This window comes from Nerophis lumbriciformis, linkage group LG27 (assembly GCF_033978685.3).
Source record: "Nerophis lumbriciformis linkage group LG27, RoL_Nlum_v2.1, whole genome shotgun sequence".
Classification (NCBI taxonomy): Eukaryota; Metazoa; Chordata; class Actinopteri; order Syngnathiformes; family Syngnathidae; genus Nerophis; species Nerophis lumbriciformis.
This window is the reverse complement of record NC_084574.2, coordinates 37943507-37962760: the sequence shown is the minus strand read 5'-3', so window position 1 is coordinate 37962760 and position 19254 is coordinate 37943507. Positions and strand designations below refer to the sequence as shown.

General features: G+C 35.7%; 2 protein-coding genes across 2 annotated transcripts; both read left to right on the top strand.

Annotated features, from left to right (window-relative positions):
• Nucleotides 1–174: 174 nt before the first annotated feature.
• fbxo48 (F-box protein 48) lies at nt 175–8257 on the top strand. The gene is made up of 3 exons (XM_061987744.2): nt 175–322; nt 1598–1887; nt 7809–8257. The coding sequence occupies exons 2-3, from the start codon at nt 1603–1605 to the stop codon at nt 7968–7970; spliced, it is 447 nt and encodes a 148-aa protein (XP_061843728.1). The 5' UTR covers nt 175–322; nt 1598–1602; the 3' UTR covers nt 7971–8257.
• A 1536-nt stretch (nt 8258–9793) lies between these two features.
• cnrip1a (cannabinoid receptor interacting protein 1a) lies at nt 9794–17663 on the top strand. Its single transcript, XM_061988006.2, has 3 exons — nt 9794–10045; nt 13266–13410; nt 17320–17663. The coding sequence occupies exons 1-3, from the start codon at nt 9867–9869 to the stop codon at nt 17482–17484; spliced, it is 489 nt and encodes a 162-aa protein (XP_061843990.1). The 5' UTR covers nt 9794–9866; the 3' UTR covers nt 17485–17663.
• The last annotated feature ends 1591 nt before the right edge of the window (nt 17664–19254 follow it).

The following is a 19254-nucleotide window of genomic DNA, read 5'->3' as shown; positions in this document are numbered from 1 at the left end:
ATATAAATATACTTCACGCTATTATGTATTCCTCAAATGCTGAGCTCTTATTGTGAAGACTGCGGCCAGAAGTAGCATTATTGCGCTCTTATTGTGAAATCTGCAGCCGGAAGTAGTACCACTGATTAAACCATTTTCAAATACAAATATATTTCACAATAAAGTAGTTTCCAACACAAAAGGAGGCGTCGTGTGATGGGTGTGTCAGCGCAGAGGCGTTCTCTTGGTGCGCATGCGCATGACGGAGACAGCCGTTGACGTCACGAGTGTAAACAGCAGCCATCGGACATTTTAAACAATCAGCTGTCAGACGGCGCTTAGGGTGGGTAAAAACCTACACTCTCGCTTCTCAGTATTTCTTAGCGAATACATGCTTTCGTTGATGAAGTAACAACTCATGTTTGCTATGAAAATGTAGACGTTACACACGCTGCTAGTTCGTTAGTATGCAAGCTAGCAGAGTCCCGTGTTGTTAAACGTGACTTGGAGATTCAAAATGTCGAGATAACATTTTTTTTTTAAGTCTTGTCTTTTCCTACGATGTCGCGGTTGTTTGTAGGCAAACAGGTGTAATAATACGAACACATTGGTAGACATTGTTTGAAGTTGAAACGCTTACTGGACAACAATAATATCCGCTATTTTCGGTGTGGTCACGTGACAGATGAAGCGCTACTGCCTACTGGCGCTGACGAGACGCGGGGCCGCCATCTTGGAGTGGTGATCTGCTCCACTCAGTGCAATTCATTTGGGAGGAGCAATGAACATTTAATTAATCTTACCTTACTGAATACCACTGATTTTCACCCGCTTTTTTGTCATACGTGTAGCTACGATAAAGGACACATGTTTTATTATTCATAGTTTGCTTAACAGTAATAGAATATTATTATATGCTATAAATGACCAGACGTCCCAGATCAAAACTGGGAATATAATCCCAGAGAAGGGGAAACAAACGGTCAGCTATTTTTAAGTTCAAGAAACAATATGATTAGGTTATATATACATGCGTATATCCTACATAAAAATTGGGTTGGAAAGCTACACTAAATTTAGACTTGTATAATACTGTATAGCCACTGTCCATCTGATTGTCTAGTTAGCTACACAATCTGGACTGTGGTCCTAACTTTTACCCCTGTTGGCTTTTACAATCTTTATCTTCATCATTTATTTCAACTTTATGTTATTCAAGTATGACATTTTTAAATGTAATTAATTTCATTGACAAGCAATTCTATTATGGTCATACTCTTGTTTGCTAGCGGCTACGACTTCAGTACTATTGAAGATCTTTGCTCCTTCTCAACTCTGTGCTAATATTCTTTGCACAAAATACAACCAATAGTACGTTAATGTTAAATCTTACTTGTGAAAAGTAATCCCCCGATTCCTATTTTCAACAGTCCGCTCATTTGAACACCATCTTTGTTTTCTACCTGTCAACTGTCAGTTTAGCATCTTTGTTTTCTACCTGTCAACTGTCACTTTAGGCTGCTCGCTGGCTCCTCATCACCACTTCATGGTGGTGACCCAGTTTCTCGCGCCAAAGCAGCCAATGCTGCGTCTACTTATAACATGTCTATGATTGCAGCCAGCATGCAGCTGGAGCCCACAAGGACCTCGTCCGTCTTCTTGCTGTGTGAAGGAGCAGCCTGCAGCCTGTGGTCTCACAACTTTGCTGAACATCTGCCCACGGAGATGAGCGTGAAGATCTTTGAGGAGCTGGACGCAGAGAGCCTGTGCAGCGCCTCCAGCACCTGCAGGCTGTGGCACCACATCATCCAGGACAGCAAGCAGCTGTGGAGGAGACAATGTCACCTGCTGAGAGACGTCTGTCACAGGGAGGTGGACAGCGACCGCAGGGACGGACTCCCCTGGAAGGTGGGTCACCCTCCGCTCCAGCAGGGGGCGATACATTTGTGCTTACAGACAGTCGAGTTGGAGAAGACTGAGCTGAGAACTGCACTTTTTGGCCATTTTGCCTATCATTCACCAGCCTTATGTTACACAAGAACACACATCTTGGTTTTTATGCATCCTAAATCGTAAATAAACACTAGCAAAAGTCAGCTAACAATGAGGCAAATGAAAGTTGCTCTATTGCGCCTATAAACTGCTCTAAAAAACATCCAACAAGTTTTTTATATACACGCTGTAATGTAGTAACATTCATTATTGTGTGAATGTCCAAGCATTCTCACATAAAAGATTCCAACTAAAAACATCATCTATTTATATGTGTTATTGTTATAATTATTATATTATTATTGTGTCAATGTCCAAGCATTCTCACATAAACGATTCCAACTAAAAAAATCATCTATTTATATGTATTATTGTTGTTGTTATTATTATTATTATTATTATTGTTGTGTCAATGTCCAAGCATTCTCACATAAACGATTCCAACTAAAAAAATAATCTATTTATATGTAATATTATTATTATCATTAATATTATATGATTATTCTTGTGTGAATGTCCAAGCTTTCAGACTTTCAGACTTCTACACAAGAAATAATCTATTTATTATTATTTTTATTATTAGTAATAATACTAATAATATTAATGATAATAATAATAATATTATATTATTATTGTGTGAATGTCCAAGCTTTCACACATAAAATATTTTACACAAAAAATAATCTATTTATTATTATTGTTATTAATAATATTAATAATACAAATAATAATAATGATATAATAATTATATTATATTATGATTATTGTGTGAATGGCCAAGCGTTCACACATAAAATATTCTACACTATAAATAATATATTTATTATATTGTTATTATTAATATTAATGACAATAATAATATAAAATTATGATTATTTTGTGAATGTCCAAGCTTTAACACATAAAGGATTCTACAGTAAAAAATTATCTATTTGTTATTATCCTTATTAATATTACTATCTAATTATTATTATTGTGTCAATGTCCAAGCTTTCTCACATAAACGATTCCAACTAAAAAAAAATCATCTATTTATATGTATTATTGTTATTATTATTGTTATTATTATTATTATTATTATTATTGTGTCAATGTCCAAGCATTCTCACATAAATGATTCCAACTAAAAAAATCATCTATTTATATGTATTATTGTTGTTATTATTATTATTATTATTATTATTGTTGTGTCAATGTCCAAGCATTCTCACATAAACGATTCCAACTAAAAAAATCATCTATTTATATGTATTATTGTTGTTATTATTATTATTATTATTATTATTGTTGTGTCAATATCCAAGCATTCTCACATAAACGATTACAACTAAAAAAATAATCTATTTATATGTAATATTATTATTATCATTAATATTATATGATTATTCTTGTGTGAATGTCCAAGCTTTCAGACTTTCAGACTTCTACACAAGAAATAATCTATTTATTATTATTTTTATTATTAGTAATAATACTAATAATATTAATGATAATAATAATAATATTATATTATTATTGTGTGAATGTCCAAGCTTTCCCACATAAAATATTTTACACTAAAAATAATCTATTTATTATTATTGTTATTAATAATATTAATAATAAAAATAATAATAATGATATAATAATAATATTATATTATGATTATTGTGTGAATGGCCAAGCGTTCACACATAAAATATTCTACACTATAAATAATATATTTATTATATTGTTATTATTAATATTAATGACAATAATAATATAAAATTATGATTATTTTGTGAATGTCCAAGCTTTAACACATAAAGGATTCTACAGTAAAAAATTATCTATTTGTTATTATCCTTATTAATATTACTATCTAATTATTATTATTGTGTCAATGTCCAAGCATTCTCACATAAACGATTCCAACTAAAAAAAAAATCATCTATTTATATGTATTATTGTTATTATTATTGTTATTATTATTATTATTATTATTGTTGTGTCAATGTCCAAGCATTCTCACATAAATGATTCCAACTAAAAAAATAATCTTTTTATATGTAACATTATTATTATCATTAATATTATATGATTATTCTTGTGTGAATGTCCAAGCTTTCAGACTTTCAGACTTCTACACAAAAAATAATGTATTTATTATTATTTTTATTATTAGTAATAATACTAATAATATTAATGATAATAATAATAATAATATATTACTATTGTGTGAATGTCCAAGCTTTCACACATAAAATATTTTACACTAAAAATAATCTAGTTATTATTATTGTTATTAATAATATTACTAATAATAATAATAATAATGATATAATAATAATATTATATTATGATTATTGTGTGAATGGCCAAGCTTTCACACATAAAATATTTTACACAAAAAATAATCTATTTATTATTATTGTTATTAATAATATTACTAATAATAATAATAATGATATAATAATAATATTATATTATGATTATTGTGTGAATGGCCAAGCGTTCACACATAAATATTCTACACTATAGATAATATATTTATTATATTGTTATTATTATTAATAATAATAATAATATTAATGACAATAATAATATAAAATTATGATTATTTTGTGAATGTCCAAGCTTTAACACATAAATGATTCTACAGTAAAAAAAAAATATCTATTTGTTATTAACCTTATTAATGTTACTATCTAATTATTATTATTGTGTGAATGACCAAGCATTCACACATAAAAGATTATACACCAAAAAAAAAATCTATTCATTATTGTTATTATTAATATTATTATTATTACTAATATTATTATTATTCCACCGCCAAAGTGTGGCGCGCTCCGCATCCCATAGTTTTCATCTGATCGGAACCGTTCAAGTGTCAAATCGTTTGGCTCGACCGGGAATCGGGAGCTCCCCGAAAACTTTTTTATTTTATTTCCCCAATTACCCAGAATTCCTGGTTTTCCGGGACGCATCACAACGTTCACTTTCCCATCAACAACAACAAACCTACTAATCATGGCAGACTTGATGAGAGACAACAACGACTACTTTGTGACAAATGATGATCCAGAACCTTATTATTTTGAGCCTGAATATAAGGAGCACGATCGACAAGTTTTAGAAGCTGTGTGCTAAACAGATCCAGCTTTAGTCAAACACTAAACGTCATGTGGCAGTATTGCTAAGTGCTAAACCAGCTATACAAACTACAAACCCCGTTTCTATATGAGTTGGGAAATTGTGTTAGATGTAAATATAAACGGAATAAAATGATTTGCAAATCCTTTTCAACCCATATTCAATTGAATGCACTACAAAGACAACATATTTGATGTTCAAACTCATAAACTATATATTTTTTTGCAAATAATAATTAACTTGGAATTTCATGGCTGTAACACGTGCCAAAGTAGTTGGGAAAGGGCATGTTCACCACTGTGTTACATGGCCTTTCCTTTTAACAACACTCAGTAAACGTTTGGGAACTGAGGAGACACATTTTTTAAGCTTCTCAGGTGGAATTCTTTCCCATTCTTGCTTGATGTACAGCTTAAGTTGTTCAACAGTCCGGGGGTCTCCGTTGTGGTATTTTAGGCGTCATAATGCACCACACATTTTCAATGGGAGACAGGTCTGGACTACAGGCAGGCCAGTCTAGTACCCGCACTCTTTTACTATGAAGCCACGTTGATGTAACACGTGGCTTGGCATTGTCTTGCTAAAATAAGCAGGGGCGTCCATGGTAACGTTGCTTGGATGGCAACATATGTTGCTACAAAACCTGTATGGTCCTTTCAGCATTAATGGCGCCTTCACAGATGTGTAAGTTACCCATGTCTTGGGCAGTAATACACCCCCATACCATCACACATGCTGGCTTTTCAACTTTGGGCCTATAACAATCCGGATGGTTCTTTTCCCCTTTGGTCCGAAGGACACAACGTCCACAGTTTCCAAAAACAATTTGAAATGTGGACTCGTCAGACCACAAAACACTTTTCCACTTTGTATCAGTCCATCTTAGATGAGCTCAGGCCCAGCGAAGCCGACGGCGTTTCTGGGTGTTGTTGATAAACGGTTTTCGCCTTGCGTAGGAGAGTTTTAACTTGCACTTACAGATGTAGCGACCAACTGTAGTCACTGACAGTAGGTTTCTGAAGTGTTCCTGAGCCCATGTGGTGATATCCTTTACACAGTGATGTCGCTTGTTGATGCAGTACAGCCTGAGGGATCGAAGGTCACGGGCTTAGCTGCTTACGTGCAGTGATTTCTCCAGATTCTCTGAACCCTTTGATGATATTACGGACCGTAGATGGTGAAATCCCTAAATTCCTTGCAATAGCTGGTTGAGAAAGGTTTTTCTTAAACTGTTCAACAATCTGCTCACGCATTTGTTGACAAAGTGGTGACCCTCGCCCCATCCTTGTTTGTGAATGACTGAGCATTTCATGGAATCTACTTTTACACCCAATCATGGCACCCACCTGTTCCCAATTTGCCTGTTCACCTGTGGGATGTTCCAAATAAGTGTTTGATGAGCATTCCTCAACTTTATCAGTATTTATTGCCACCTTTCCCAACTTCTTTGTCACGTGTTGCTGGCATCAATTTCTAAAGTTAATGATTATTTGCAACAAAAAATTTTTTTTATCAGTTTGAACATCAAATATGTTGTCTTTGTAGCATATTCAACTGAATATGGGTTGAAAATTATTTGCAAATCATTGTATTCCGTTTATATTTACATCTAACACAGTTTCCCAACTCATATGGAAACGGCGTTTGTATAATAAAACAATCACTTACTGTACAATGTCTGCTCTCACCAGGATAAAGACTGATGGCATGTTTATATCTTCCCCTTTACATCAACAATTCATCATAATACTCACAAAGTGTTAAAAAAAAAAAAAAAACTAGCATTTTTTTGTGTCTTTCTTGCCATCTCCAGGTCTAAGTTGGATGTCAAAGTTGACCAACTTGTGGGTTTATGTCCACAACCTTCTACTATCCAGGTGAGAGACATGATTCACCAACTCAGAGGCCATGCAGCAGCTCAATATTAGACTTAAACTTAGACTTCCTTTTTATTGTCATTCAAATGTGAACTTTACAGTACAGATAAGAACGTTGCATTAGCTCATGGTAGTGCAGGATAACAGCGCAATAAGGTGCAGATATAGATAAATAGATTACTGTACAGATAAATATATTCCACTTTTACATATGCATCCACGTTTATGGATGTATGTTATATTGTCTTTATATTCCAGCCAGTTAATCCGTTTTAGGGGGGAATTGAGGGGATTTTTATGATGCGTTCAAGAGTCTTATGGCCTGAGGGAAGAAGCTGTTCCAGAATCTGCTACGGAGGCTGCGGAACCTCTTTCTAGAGTCCAGTAGTGAAAACAGTCCTTATGTCAATATAGCAGCATTAGTTAGTGAGGGAAAAATGCGCCGCTAAAAGTAGTTCCTCTGTGTTAGCGCGTATAATAATAATATTGCTAGTATTTGTTTATATTCAGATCACAACATGTCAATGGAGTATTGTTGCCACCTTTTGGATGTTTTTTAGAGGGTGCAATATTGTCATCCATTAGCTGCCTTGTTAGCCACCTCCTACTTGCCATATTTTACGAGTTAGAATTCATAAAAAAAAGAAAAACATGTGTTCTTGTCTTACATGAGGGTTGTAAATAACAGGCAACATTAAAAAAAAAGTATAGTTCCCCTTCAATGAACACATCAATTATTCAAATGGATTTCTTTTCTTCTTTGGGTGAAGCAAATGTTGATGCTTAAATGTTCCCACCGAAACACCTCCTGAAACATGTTAAACGTCTGGTGTGCACCACCAGGTGGTGCTCGTGCGGAACTACACGCTCGGCTGTCTGAAGAGAGACTGGCTGAGCGGTCGCTATAGCAACGTCACCTCAGCTGACCAGCTCAGACACAGCAAGATGGTGCCGCTGGACGCCGAGACCTGGGGGGAGATCCTGGAGGCCGAACTGGACCGATGACATCCTCGCCGGTGTCCTTCTCTAATTTCTACCTTTTTATTCACTTTTGTACATACACACATTTATATATGCTTTTTTTTTTACACTTTTTTTCTCAAGAAAATAAGAGAATTAATGTTATTTTACCCTCAAAACAGTGAAACATAATATTTGTAAGAATCCCAGTAACAGATGTTGATTTACCACCAATGGATGTCATGGAACTGTTTCATGTTGCATGTCATTGGCTGGAGTCTGTGAATGCCAAGTGATGCAATAAATCACCAGCTGTTTCTTTGACGTCATAACACTCATCCAACCTCTTTCTGATAGAAATTTGCGTGTCAAGCTCATGTATGTCCAAATGCTGAGCTCTTATTGTGAAGTCTGCAGCCAGAAGTAGCACCACTGATTGAACCATTTTCAGATTTAAATATACTTCACACTTTTATGTATTCTTCAAATGCTGAGCTCTTATTGTGAAGACTGCAGCCGAAAGTAGCCTTATTGCGCTCTTATTGTGAAGTCTGCCGCCGGAAATAGCACCACTGGGACGGCGTGGCGCAGTGGAAGAGTGGCCGTGCGCGACCCAAGGGTCCCTGGTTCAATCCCCACCTAGTACCAACCTCGTCATGTCCGTTGTGTCCTGAGCAAGACACTTCACCCTTGCTCCTGATGGGTGCTGGTTAGCACCTTGCATGGCTGCTCCCTCCATCAGTGTGTGAATGTGTGTGTGAATGGGTAAATGTGGAAGTAGTGTCAAAGCGCTTTGAGTACCTTGAAGGTAGAAAAGCGCTATACAAGTACAACCCATTTATCATTTATTTATTATCACTGATTAAACCATTTTCAGATATAAATATACTTCATGCTATTAAGTATGCTTCAATGCTGAGCTTTTATTGCAAATACTGTGGCCGGAAGTAGCACTACTGAGCTCTTATTGTGAAGTCTGCAGCCGGATGTAGCACCACCAATTAAACCATTTTCAGATATAAATATACTTCACGCTATTATGTATGTTTCAAATGCTGAGCTCTTATTGTGAAGACTGCGACCGCAAGCAGCACCACTGATTGAACCATTTTCAGATATATACTTCACGCTACAATGTATGCTTTAAATACTGATCTCTTTTTTTGTGAAGACTGTGGCCGGAAGTAGCACTACTGAGCTCTTATTGTGAAGTCTGCAGCCGGAAAGAGCACCACTGATTGAACCATTTTCGGATATATACTTCACACTGCAATGTATGCTTTAAATGCTGATCTCTTTTGTGAAGAGTGTGGCCGGAAGTAGCACTACTGAGCTGTTATTGTGAAGTCTGCAGCCGGAAGTAGCACTACCGATTGAACCTTTTTCAGATATAAATGTACTTCACACTATTATGTATACTTCAAATGCTGAGCTCTTATTATGAAGTCTGCAGCCGGAAATAGCACCGCCGATTGAACCTTTTTCAGATATAAATATACTTCACACTCTTATGTATGTTTCAAATGCTGATCTCTTTATTGTGAAGGTCTGTGGCCGGAAGTAGCACTACTGAGCTCTTATTGTGAAGTTTGCAGCCGGAAGTAGCACTACCGATTGAACCTTTTTCAGATATAAATGTACTTCACACTATTATATATTCTTCAAATGCTGAGCTCTTATTGTGAAGACTGTGGTTGGAAGTAGCATTATTGCACTCTTATTGTGAAGTGTGCAACCGGAAGTAGCACCACCGATTAAACCTTTTTCCAGATATGAATATACTTCACACTATTATGTATGCTTCAAATGGTGAGCTCTTATTGTGAAGACTGCGGCCGGAAGTAGCACTGTTGATCTACGCGTGCTTGACCGTGGTCCTCCCCAGCATCGCTCAGCCTCCACGAGAGAGTTGGCCGCCCCCTCCCCCCGAGAGGCGTCAAAATGGACGACGTGCCGCCCATCGTCAACATCTCCATCTCACTCAGGATCCAGCCCAACGAGGGGCCCGTCTTCTTTAAGGTGGACGGGACCCGCTTTGGCCAGACCAGAACCATCAAGCTGCTGACGGGGTCCAAGTACAAGATCCAGGTGGTCGTCAAGCCCGGAACCGTGGAGGCCACGTAATGTATTCACTAATATTCACCTCATGTATTCACTCATATTCACTTCATGTATTCACTAATATTCCCCTAATGTATTCACTCATATTCACCTAATGTGTTCACTCATATTCACTTCATGTATTCACTCATATTCACTTCATGTATTCACTAATATTCACCTCATGTATTCACTAATATTCACCTCATGTGTTCACTAATATTCCCCTAATGTGTTCACTAATATTCACCTAATGTGTTCACTCATATTCACCTAATGTGTTCACTAATATTCACCTAATGTGTTCACTCATATTCACCTAATGTGTTCACTCATATTCACCTAATGTGTTCACTCATATTCACCTCATGTTTTCAATAATATCCACCTCATGTGTTCACTAATATTCACCTAATGTGTTCGCTAATATTCACCTAATGTGTTCACTCATATTCACCTAATGTGTTCACTCGTATTCACCTAATGTGTTCACTCATATTCACCTAATGTGTTCACTAATATTCACCTAATGTATTCACTCATATTCACCTAATGTGTTCACTAATATTCACCTAATGTGTTCACTAATATCCACCTAATGTATTCACTAATATTAACGTAATGTATTCACTAATATTCACCTCATGTGTTCACTAATATTCACCTCATGTGTTCACTAATATTCACCTAATGTGTTCACTAATATCCACCTAATGTATTCACTAATATTAACGTAATGTATTCACTAATATTCACCTCATGTGTTCACTAATATTCACCTCATGTGTTCACTAATATTCACCTAATGTTTTCACTCATATTCACCTAATGTATTCACTAATATTCACCTAATGTGTTCACTAATATCCACCTAATGTATTCACTAATATTAACGTAATGTATTCACTAATATTCACCTCATGTGTTCACTAATATTCACCTCATGTGTTCACTAATATTCACCTCATGTGTTCACTAATATTCACCTCATGTTTTCACTCATATTCACCTAATGTGTTCACTCATATTCACCTAATGTATTCACTCATATTAACGTAATGTATTACCTAATATTCACCTCATGTGTTCACTAATTTTCACCTCATGTGTTCACTAATATTCACCTAATGTGTTCACTCATATTCACCTACTGTGTTCACTCATATCAACGTAATGTATTCACTAATATTCACCTCATGTGTTCACTAATTTTCACCTCATGTGTTCACTAATATTCACCTAATGTATTCACTAATATTAACGTAGTGTATTCACTAATATTCACGTCATGTGTTCACTAATATTCACCTAATGTGTTCACTCATATTCACCTAATGTGTTCACTCATATCAACGTAATGTATTCACTAATATTCACGTCATGTGTTCACTAATATTCACCTCATGTGTTCACTCATATTCACCTAATGTATTCACCTCATGTGTTCGATAACAAAAGAAGGCAAACCCGTCATTGGGCCTGCGGCGTCACGTGACCTCATGAATAAATTAAATCGCGCGCACGCGTGCGCGTACACAGGCACGCCGACTTGTTGTCGTGCTGGCGCGATGACGTCACACGCAGCATCGGCGCAGCTGGCTTAGCTCCGTGTTAGCAACGGCATAGCCGTGCAGCCCGAGCGTCTGCGCACGCGCACGCGCACAACGAGGGAGCGCTGAACAGGAGCAGTGCTAGTTGAGTAGCTCTTTATTAATTAGTCACCTCGTGTACAACATTGTATGAACTTTATGTGAGTGACAACAACAGGTGTATTAATTAGTGTAATTAGTCACAATTAGAACAATTTCCCTTGTGCGTCATTAAATGTTGTCTAAGTCACCTCGTGACCATGTAAACAATCAATATTAAGACAAATATCAACTAGTAGAATCAAGTTTATCATCAATAATTGTGCAGTGGATGATGAAGTGAGCATGAGTTAGTCATTCGTTCATCACATTGGTAGCCTGAGGGAAGAAATTGTTAGTTAGTTAACTGTTGGTTGGTTAATTGGCTAGTTAGTTAGTTCTTAATGTGTAGTTAGTTCATGGTTAGTTGATAACTTGTTAGTTAGTTTCTAGGATGATAGTTAACTGGTGTGTTAGCTAGTTAGTTATTTGGTTAGTTCGTTACATAACTAGTTAGTTAGTCCGTTATTCGGGTATATAACTAGTTAGTTAGTCAGTCATTGGTTGTTTGTTAGTTAATTGTTCGCTAGTTAGTTAGCTAGTTAGACAGTAGTACATTTTTAGTTAGACAGTTCGTTATTAGTCAATTGTTTGTTAGTTATTAGTCAGTTAATTACTTGTTAGTTGGCAAGTTAGTTGTTAATTAATTAGTTAATTAGTAGGGTAGTTAGTAGTTATTTAGTTTGAGGTAATTAATTGTTATTTAGTTCATAGTTAATGGTTAATCAATGAGTAAGTTAGCTGTTAGTTATTTAGTGAATTGTAAGTGAATTGTTAGTTAGTAGTTAGTGAGTAGTTAGTTAATTATTAGCAGTCAATAGTTAGTTGCCAGTTGATTCATTTTTAGTTTGTTGTTAATTAGTTAGTTAATGGCTAGTTACCAAGTCAGTTGGTGGTTAATTAGTTAGTTTATTAAATGTGTGTTAGTTAATTTCCGGTTAGTTAGTTGTTGGTTAGTTGCTTGTTAGTTAGAATTAAGTTAGTTGGTTGTTAATTAGTTAGTTTATTAGTAATTAGTTAGTCAATTGACAGTTAGTTAGTTGTTGGGTAGTTGGATGTTAGTTAGTTAGTTAGTTCATTGTTGATTAGTTGGTTAGTATTTAGTTAATTTGTATTTACCAAGTCAGTTGCTTGTTAATTAGTTAGTCTATTAGTTATTCGTTAGTTAATGGCTAGTTAGTTAGTTGTTTGGTAGTTAAATATTAGTTAGTTGATATTTAGTTAACTATTAGTTACCAAGTCAGTTGGTTGTTGATTAGTAAGTTAATTAGTAATTAGTTAGTTAATTAACAGTTAGTTAGTTGATTGTTAGTTAGTTCATTATTAACTAGTTGGACAGTATTAAGTTAATTGTTATTTACCAAGTCAGTTGCTTGTTAATTAGTCAGTTTATTAGTTAGTTAATTGCCAGTTAGTTTGTTGTTGGTTAGTTAATTGTCAGTTAGTTACTTGTCAGTTAGTTACTTGTTAGTTAATTAGTTAGTTATTCATCAGTTAGTTGATAGATAGATAGTTAGTAGTTGTAATTGAGCGATGACTGTGCTTGTTGCAGCAACATGAACATAGGCGGCATCGTGTTCCCTCTGGAAGAAGAGTCCCGAGACCAGGACCAGGTGGTCTACCAGGGCAAGTACGACACGGAGGGCGTCCCCCACACCAAGAGTGGAGACCGGCAGCCCGTCCAAGTCAGCGTGGAGGTAAACACTTTTGCTCATTTTCTACTATGGTTAGCATCCTGATATTACAGTAGCATGCTAGCTTTTTGGCTAACTCTGCAGGTTTACACCTCAGCGTCACATATTTTCTTACTTGACCGATGATACCTGTTAGCATGCTAGCTTTCTTTTAAGCTAATTTAGCACCTTACTTGTGTTTTGCTACTTAATGCATGCTAATATTAGCACGCTAGAGCCTTTCAAACATTTATTTCCAGGCAAACACGTACCTCAAAACAATATATTTTGGAATTTGAGGTATGCACGTTACAGTTAGCATTTCAACATGCTAACATTGGAATGCTAGATTGATTTTTTTTGTCAACTTTTCAAATATACACCTCAGCGTCAAATATTTTGTTACTTGACAAATGAAACCTGTTAGTATGCTAGCTTTTTAGCTAATTGTGTAGGTATCCACCTTAGTCATATTGAGGTACTTGTCGCATGCTAACATTGGCAGGCTAGCATTTACACATTTCGGAGCTTGATACATCTGAGAGTTAGCATTTTAGCATGCTAACATTAGCATGATACATTTTTTAGCTAATTTTGCCGGGGTACACGGAAAATTCTAATATTTTGTTATTTGACGAATGATACTTGTTAGCATTCTATCGTTACTAAACTAGCTTTTTTTTTTTTTTTTAGCTAATTTTACAGGTACATACTTTAGTTGTATTTAGGTCCTTGTTGCATGCTAACATTAGCAGGCTGAAGTCTTTAAAAAAAAAATTCAGACACACACCTTAGAGTAATATATTTTTGGTACTTAACGCATGTTACAGTTAGCATTTTAACATTCTAACATTAGCATGCTAGATTGCGTTTTAGCTCATTTTGCTGGTATGCGCTTCAGCGTCAAATATTTTGTAACTTGACAAATGATATCTGTTAGTATGCTAGCTTTTTTTAGGCAAGCCTTTTAAACAATTTGTTCAGGTACACACCTCAAAGTGATATATTTTAGAACTTGACGTATGTTACAGTTAGCATTTTAACATGCTAATATTAGCATGCTTGCGTTTTGTTTTTTGTTTTTAGCTAATTTTACAAGTATACACCTCAGCATCAAATATTTTGTTACTTGACAAATGATACCTGTTACTAACCTAGCTTTTTTATTTTTAGCTAATTTTGTTGGGTATAAGCTTGAGTCATATTTTGGTACTTGTTGCATGCTAACATTAGCAGGCTACCCTTTTAAAACTATTTTCAGGTACACATTTCAGGGTAATATATTTTGGAACTTGATGTGTGTTATAATTAGCATTTACATTTATTTTTTTTTAGCTCATTTTTCAGTTTTACACCTCAGCATCAAATATTTTGTTACTTGACCAAGGATACCTGTTATTTTGCTAGCTTTTTTATTTTTTGCTAAATTTGTAGGGTATACGCCTTTGTCATAATTTGGTACTTGTTGCATGCTAACATTAGCAGACTAGCCTTTTAAACACTTTTCAGGTACACCCTTCAGAGTAGTATGTGCTAGTATTTGACGCACGTTACAGTTAGCATTTTAACATTCTAATATTATTATTAATAATTTAGCTAATTTTGCAGGTATACACCTCAGCATCCAATTTTTGTTACTTGAAAAAGGATACCTGTTAGAATGCCACCTTTTTTTTTATTTTTTTAGCACGTTTTGTAGGGTATACACCGAAGTCATATTTTGGTACTTATTGCATGCTAACATTAGCAGGGTACCCTTTTGAACACTTTTGAGGTACACATTTCAAGGTAGTATATTTTGGAACTTGACGTGTATTACAGTTAGCATTTACATTTTTTTTTAGCTAATTTAACATGCTACTGTTAACATGTTAGCATAGTACTGTTAGTATGCTAGCTTTTTTATTTTTAGCTAATTTTGTAGGTTATACGCTTATGTCATATTTTGGTACTTGTTGCATGTTAACATTACTTTTCAGGTACACATTTCAGGGTAATATATTTTGGAACTTGACGTGTGTTACAGTTAGCATTTTAGCATGCTAACAGTACCATGCTACATTTTTGGCTCACTGTAAACATGCTATTGTTAACATGTGAGCACAGTACTGTTGGCATGGTAGCTTTTTTAGCTCATTTTGCTCATATTTTTGTTAGCAGACGCTATCTGGCCAACGTATTAACTGTTAGCATTTAGCGTTTGGCTTAGGCTCTTTAGCGTTCACATGCAATTCCCATTGAAAATGCATTTTCTGGTTCATTGAAAAAAAAATCTACTACAAACCCCGTTTCCATATGAGTTGGGAAATTGTGTTAGATGTAAATATAAACGGAATACAATGATTTGCAAATCCTTTTCAACCCATATTCAGTTGAATATGCTACAAAGACAACATATTTGATGTTCAAACTCATCAACTTTTTTTTTTTTGCAAATAATCATTAACTTTAGAATTTGATGCCAGCAACACGTGACAAAGAAGTTGGGAAAAGTGGCAATAAATACTGATAAAGTTGAGGAATGCTCATCAAACACTTATTTGGAACATCCCACAGGTGAACAGGCAAATTGGGAACAGGTGGGTGCCATGATTGGGTATAAAAGTAGATTCCATGAAATGCTCAGTCATTCACAAACAAGGATGGGGCGAGGGTCACCATTTTGTCAACAAATGCGTGAGCAAATTGTTGAACAGTTTAAGAAAAACCTTTCTCAACCGGTTATTACAAGGAATTTAGGGATTTCACCATCTACGGTCCGTAATATCATCAAAGGGTTCAGAGAATCTGGAGAAATCACTGCACGTAAGCAGCTAAGCCCGTGACCTTCGATCTCTCAGGCTGTACTGCGTCAACAAGCGACATCAGTGTTTAAAGGATATCCCTACATGGGCTCAGGAACACTTCAGAAACCCACTGTCAGTAACTACAGTTGGTTGCTACATCTGTAAGTGCAAGTTAAAACTCTCCTATGCAAGGCGAAAACCGTTTATCAACAACACCCAGAAACGCCGTCGGCTTCGCTGGGCCTGAGCTCATCTAAGATGGACTGATACTAAGTGGAAAAGTGTTCTCTGGTCTGACGAGTCCACATTTCAAATTGTTTTTGGAAACTGTAGACGTCGTGTCCTCCGGACCAAAGAGGAAAAGAACCATCCGGATTGTTATGGGTGCAAAGTTGAAAAGCCAGCATCTGTGATGGTATGGGGGTGCATTAGTGCCCAAGACATGGGTAACTTACACATCTGTGAATGCTGAAAGGTACATACAGGTTTTGGAGCAACATATGTTGCCATCCAAGCAACGTTTCCATGGACGCCCCTGCTTATTTCAGCAAAACAATGCCAAGCCACGTGTTACATCAACGTGGCTTCATAGTAAAAGAGTGCGGGTACTAGACTGGCCTGCCTGTAGTCCAGACCTGTCTCCCATTGAAAATGTGTGGCGCATTATGAAGCCTAAAATAGCACAACGGAGACCCCCGGACTGTTGAACAACTTAAGCTGTACATCAAGCAAGAATGGGAAAGACTTCCACCTGAGAAGCTTAAAAAATGTGTCTCCTCAGTTCCCAAACGTTTACTGAGTGTTGTTAAAAGGAAAGGCCATGTAACACAGTGGGGAACATGCCCTTTCCCAACGGCTTTGGCACGTGTTGCAGCCATGAAATTCTAAGTTAATTTTTATTTGCAAAAAAAAAAAGAAAAGTTTATGAGTTTGAACATCAAATATGTTGTCTTTGTAGTGCATTCAATTGAATATGGGTTGAAAAGGATTTGCATATCATTGTATTCCGTTTATATTTACATCTAACACAATTTCCCAACTCATATGGAAACGGGGTTTGTAGTTTCAAAGGTAAAAACTATGAAAATGGCCCCCATCCTTTGATTTGTCAGCCTGTGCCCCTCTGCAGTTGAGTGTTGTGTATCAGTTCCAGAAGGCGGGCACGTTTGAGACGGTGTGGCAGGCCAAGTACTACAACTACTACAAGAGGGAGCACTGTCAGTTCGGCAACAAGTTCAGCAACATCGAGTACGAGTGCAAGCCCAACGAGACGCGGACGCTGATGTGGATCAACAAGGAGGCCTTCAACTGAGGTCACATGGTCTGACCAGAGGCATGCTGGGAAAGGGAAGAAACGCATCAAACACAAAATGACGCCGAGCAAAGTCATGGTTTTATTTTCTCTTGCCGTTGATCAACTAAACTCTTTTCTTAGCAAAGTAATAATAAAAGTCACACGTTTGTCTTCGACAATAAAGACTTCCAACCTTCCTCGTCTTTGTGACGTTAGTCTGCCTGTGCATGACATAAAACAACACTATAAGAACATTTAGCCCTCCCTTTTTATTAGTTGGCTGATGCAGTATATTTACTTTTTTTTTATTTATTTAAACATGTATTTTTGTAATATCTTAAAAAAAAATGTAAATGTATTTTTTACATTTATTTTATATTGGTACATTTATTTATCTTTTTATATATTTTTTAAATTAATTTCATATTTATAAATGTATTTATAATTTTTGAAAATATTTTTTTAAATGTATTTTTTAATTAATTTAATATTTATAAATGTATTTTATTATTTTCATTTTAAAATTATTTTATATATATTTTTTGTAATGTTTATTTTCGATATAGAAGAATAGAATGGACTTTATTGTCATTAAATTTGCATATAACGAGATTAAGGACTCCCAATTTAAGGTGCGGTAGTGGGAACAAATATGGGGTAAAAATAAATCACACAAGAGGTAATAAAGCAAAAAAAAACAACAACAACTAACAATTGAAATAAACAGACTACTATCCAATAAAAATAATAAGCAATCCTGTACAATAATGTATAAACTGTATGTATATTGCATAACATTTTAATTGTATTATTTATTTTATATTGGTACATTTATCTATTTTTTAATATCTTTTTTATTTATATTATATTTATACATGTATTTATTATATTTAATATAGTTTTAAAAATATTTTTAAATTAATTAAATATTTATAAATGTCTTTTTGTATTTTCATTTTAGAAATGTTTTTTTGTATATTTCTTTTATTTGTATTTTATATATATATATATATATATATATATATATATATATATATATATATATATATATATATATATATATATATATATATATATATATATATATATATATATATATATGCCATCAGGACCACATCATCTGCAAAAAGCAGAGACTTAATCCTGCAGCCACCAAACCGGATCCCCTCAACGCCTTGACTGCGCCTAGAAATTCTGTCCATAAAAGTTATGAACAGAATCGGTGACAAAGGGCAGCCTTGGCGGAGTCCAACCCTCACTGGAAACGTGTTCGACTTACTGCCAGCAATGCGGACCAAGCTCTGACACTGATCGTACAGGGAGCGGACTGCCACAATCAGACAGTCCGATACCCCATACTCTCTGAGCACTCCCCACAGGACCTCCCGAGGGACACGGTCGAATGCCTTCTCCAAGTCCACAAAGCACATGTAGACTGGTTGGGCAAACTCCCATGCACCCTCAAGGACCATGCCGAGAGTATAGAGCTGGTCCACAGTTCCACAACCAGGACAAAAACCACACTGTTCCTCCTGAATCCGAGGTTCGACTTTCCGGAGTAGCCTCCTCTCCAGTATACCTGAATAGACCTTACCGGGAAGGCTGAGGAGTGTAATCCTCAGCCCTTCTTAAAGAGAGGAACTACCACCCCGGTCTGCCAATCCAGAGGTACCGCCCCCGATGTCCACGCGATGCTGCAGAGTCTTGTCAACCAAGACAGCCCCACAGCATCCAGAGCCTTAAGGAACTCCTGGCGGATCTCATCCACCCCCGGGGCCTTGCCACCGA